This window comes from Microplitis mediator, chromosome 6, assembly GCF_029852145.1.
Source record: "Microplitis mediator isolate UGA2020A chromosome 6, iyMicMedi2.1, whole genome shotgun sequence".
Taxonomy (NCBI): Eukaryota; Metazoa; Arthropoda; class Insecta; order Hymenoptera; family Braconidae; genus Microplitis; species Microplitis mediator.
This window is the reverse complement of record NC_079974.1, coordinates 5145821-5150231: the sequence shown is the minus strand read 5'-3', so window position 1 is coordinate 5150231 and position 4411 is coordinate 5145821. Positions and strand designations below refer to the sequence as shown.

At 29.0% G+C, this 4411-nt stretch overlaps 1 protein-coding gene across 1 annotated transcript; it reads right to left on the bottom strand.

Annotated features, from left to right (window-relative positions):
• Positions 1 to 1313: 1313 nt before the first annotated feature.
• LOC130670403 (uncharacterized) lies at positions 1314 to 2722 on the bottom strand. The gene is made up of 3 exons (XM_057473805.1): positions 2505 to 2722; positions 1669 to 1855; positions 1314 to 1590 (listed from the first exon to the last, which is right to left on the bottom strand). Exons 1-3 carry the CDS (start codon positions 2614 to 2616, stop codon positions 1314 to 1316), a joined length of 576 nt encoding a protein of 191 aa, XP_057329788.1. The 5' UTR covers positions 2617 to 2722.
• Between the last annotated feature and the right edge of the window lie 1689 nt (positions 2723 to 4411).

Here is a 4411-nt window from a genome sequence, read left to right as displayed (position 1 = left end):
TTATACTGAAAATGGCCTGGTAATATTTTATCAAATTTTATAAAGTTTTATAAAATTTTATGAAGTTTTATAAAAATTTATAAAATTTTATAAAACTTTGTAAAATTTCATAAAATTTTACCAGGCCATTTTCAGTATAAAATTTTATAAAATTTTATAAAACTTTGTAAAATTTTATAAAAACATTTTTTCCCGGGTAGTCTCATTTTAAATAATTTTTTTCTCATTAATACAATGTTGCTGAATCAAACTTTTAATTTAATTCAAATTATTCTTTAGAATTTCCTCCAGACATTGGTGTATTGTTTTTTTCCATAGAGGTGATTTATAAAATCAGTAGAAATGATTAAAGGTAGAAAAAATCCGGTTTTCACGACAAGTCGATTATAGAGCACAACCTCTCCCGCTATCGCGTACCAAAAAAAAACATAACAAATTTGGATGAAAGAAAATAGTACACGGATAAAAATGATTGACAATAATTGTAGTTCAACTTCTAATTATTTATATCATGTTCAATAAATAATGTCGTTTCAATCAGTAAAATTATGATTTTAATGTTTAAACTGCTATAATTAACAGTTAAACGTTGAAATATACTGCTTGACTATTTAAAATTACTACTTAAACCTTAAAAAACTACAAAACTCTTGCCAAAAAAATTCATCTGTTATTAATTTCTTACGTTCTACTCAGTAATATTTGCTGAGATTCGGTCTAGGCGCGATGTTGACGAGAATCTCAGTAATATTTACAAATATTTTTTTTCCGTGTATATATTTTATATTTATTCATGCTTCCCGCCATTTTTTTATTATTATTTTATTATTTCATAATAAATGAGCATTATGAGTCGTGCACTTTTGGATTTTCCAAATGTTTTTAGTTCAAACAGTTATCACTGTTTATTGACTCAAAACATCGCATCACTTTATTCAACATTGTAACTTTCTTGTACTGAACATTTATATTTTTTGGTTAAAGTAACAAATATATTACAGTAAGGAACAATATTTATTAAATCAAAAAATTTAAATTATTTAATTAAGTAACTCAACTGTTGAATCAATTTTTGAAGATATATTGAGTCAAAAATATTTTTTCTTCGTTCAAGATTTAAAATCCAAGGAATTTTTTTACTTCCGTCAAGAAAATCTTGGTTTCCATTCCATACCCTCAAAATTTCTTGGCTCAAAAAAAATTTCTTTGAGCCAAATAATTTTTTTTTCTGTGCAGTAAATAATTGAAAAAAAATTTATTGAGTGACAATAGCTATCAATTATTAGTTTTTGAGATTGTATTATTTTATTGTTTTACATAAGTAAATGATTCGATTCTACATTACAAATTTCTTGATCTTTAATACAGTTCTCAGAATCCAAATCAGTGGTACATCGTGTATTGCGGCGATAATAGGCCGACAAAACCATAAAGGTGGCCAGAAAATATGCAAAATACGTGAACAATGTCAACTTCACTACAGGTGTTTGCCTTTCTGCATCGCGTGCAATTATATCATAAGTTAGAGACTGGTAACCAATACTTATAAGAATGATTAATGCTAATTCAGTAATAGGCACAAACATTTTTCTGCAAAAAAAAAAAAATTAATAACAAAATTTTTACCAGATACTCGCCATCATCGGAAAATTTCGAAAATCAACTTACTTGAATATAGATAGAATCTCGCCTGGATTTTCCGGCTTTAGATTATAAACTAACATACCCAATATCAGTATTTCTGCAGAAATCATTGTGACAATAGGTATAAAAACCCGAAAGTCGTAAAAAACTTCTTCTGAAAGCCCTTGAATTGTTGAATATATTATTAAAGTAGAAAACGTGAGCACCCCAGCTGTTAAAAGAAAAAAAATATTTGTTATATTTCTACATACATAGATATTTGTCCGTTATTTTAATCATTGTAAAATATTTCCGGTCCTATCATAACATCTGTTCACAAGTTCGAGTCCAATCTAATAGCGTACACCCCCTCCCCCCTTCCCTAGCCAAAACGACGGAAAATTGAAACGTAAAATCGATAGGTTTAAAATACTTTCTTCTGCTGGAAGAGAAAAAATTCTACAAAAGTATAAATATTTTGCACATTAAGATGCCGAATAAAACGATAACAATGATGACTTTTTAGAAAATTTAAAATTTTTTGATTTCTTATATTACATATAAAATATTCATCAACAATTTGATCTCAGACAGATATAATAACGTTTATTAGGCAGTAACATTTGTTTGAGTATGAAAACTTAAAAGAAGAGAGGTAAAGTGACTCATCTAACAATAACTTACAAAAACTATGAAATTCAAAAATATGTAATTAGCAATTTAGTATTAGATGACTAATTTCATCCCTTAAAAATACTTTGTAAGCTAGACTATCACTATTTTAGCTTAATAATAAAGGACAATTAAACTTAAATTGTCTGAAATCGTTTGTATTAATTTTGATTATTAAAGAGTAAAGAATAATATTTTCATTGACTTACGCATGACAAAACCAAGAAACCGAAGTATAAAATTCCTGTTAAAATTTTCTTTATCATGAATTTCCGTCAAATCTTTATCATCAAAACAATCCAAAAGTGCTTGAATCTTCATAATTAAGGTTGATATTTTTTGTAAATAATAAACTTTCAAATATTGTAACACTGGTTTACGAAAAATACTGAAATGTTGTCTCGAAACTTCTGTAATTCTTACTTCCTCGGTGTTTCAACTAATACTAATCGCATCAATATATAAATTATGGGGATAGAGGTCTAACTCCACCCTCCATAAAATCAATAAAAAAAAACATTTGGAGTCTATTTATAGAATACAGGCTGCCCATAGTATATGGATTGTTCAACGTAGCACATGTTAAATTTGAGTCCCCCTTCCATATCCTGATAATATGAAAGTCAAGAAAAATATGTAGAGCCAAAAACCATTCGAAACGTGATTGGCTAAGGGCTCGAAACAGCATCAACATATAAACAACTGACTCGGCAATATGTTAAAATTTTTGTGTAAAAAGCAACAAGCACGAACTTGCGCCCAAAACATGTACTAGTCCATATCATAAAAATGACATGAAATGTACATGATTGACTAAACCTCATAACAGTAGAGGAAGGTGGGGCAGAGTGGCCCCCCTGAAATTTTGATAAAAAAAAATTTGTTTTTTTTTCGACTAATTACTATAAATACAATATGTTTGCGCATTTTTAGCTCTATGCATGACATCTGGGGCGAAATGGACAAGCCGAATATTTTGAAAAAGTGATTTTTTCATATTTTTATCGTCAAATTAAAAAAAAATTATAATATTACCACATTTCTAGCGCTACACATAACACCTGGGGTGAAATGGACCAGCCAAAACTTCTGAAAAAATGATCTTTTCATATTTTTCGGCCGTTTCTCTATGCCTGAGGCAAATTTGGTTACGAAAAATATTCGAAAATAAAATATTTTTTTTAGTTGATAAATTTTTGAAATAACGTAAAACCATTTATAATCTAAAAAATTAAAAAACACGTTTTTTAGGTTCAAAATAATGATAAATAAGAAATATAGAATTGTTTTTTTTTATTAAATAACAATTAGTAATTAAGCTAATCGAGGGTGAACGATTTATTACACCTAAAAAAATTTTTTTTGAGTAATATAAAACCAAAAATAGTTGTCAAGAGAAAGAAATACATTCTTAATTATGAAAACAGTTAAAAAAATCGGTCTGTCAGTTGACCCTGCGGGCCGGCCCAAAACTTCCCGTTGTTTTCGAGCTCGTTGAGCTCGAAAACATTATTGTGAATACATTTTCGAGCTCTTCGAGCTCGTAAATACTTTTGTATGCCATTGTTTTGTAAAAAAACATTTTTTAGCATTTCTTTCTCCTACGATATTTCGCGAACGAATTAACCGATTTTGATGGTTGAGGCGGCAATCGACGTGTTTTATCAAGTTCTAAAGCTGATCAAAATTTGAAATCGATTTATCGAGTCGTTTTTGAGCAATTTCGAAAAAATCAAAAAAAAATTTTTTTTTGAATTCTTTCGTCAACGGTTTCTCTTGAACGAATGAACCGATTTTGATGGTTGAGGTGGCATTCGACGCGGCTTATTGAGTTTTAGAGCTGATTAGATATTGGAATCAATCCATCGAGCAAATTAAAAGTTATCCAAATAAAACATTTTTGAAAAAATTTTATTTTTGAAATATCTCTGAACACACCCTACCGATTAGGTTCAAATTTTTACGGCCTCAAGACATTAACAAGCCGCGTCGAATGACACCTCAACGATCAAAATCGGTTCATCCGTTCAAGAGTTATGAATATTTACATACATACATACGTCCGTACACACATACATACACTCGGACATCATCGTGAAATTAGTCAGGATAGCTT

What these genes read in the sequence shown, in the direction of transcription:
- LOC130670403 (XM_057473805.1), bottom strand. Translation starts at nt 2,616, where the DNA reads ATGAAGATTCAAGCACTTTTGGATTGTTTTGATGATAAAGATTTGACG. An exon ending in GTTTCTTGGTTTTGTCATGC is followed by an intron (nt 1,856 to 2,504) that starts GTAAGTCAATGA and finishes TTCTTTTAACAG; the next exon opens with CTGGGGTGCTCACGTTTTCT. An exon ending in GAGATTCTATCTATATTCAA is followed by an intron (nt 1,591 to 1,668) that starts GTAAGTTGATTT and finishes TTTTTTTTGCAG; the next exon opens with AAAAATGTTTGTGCCTATTA.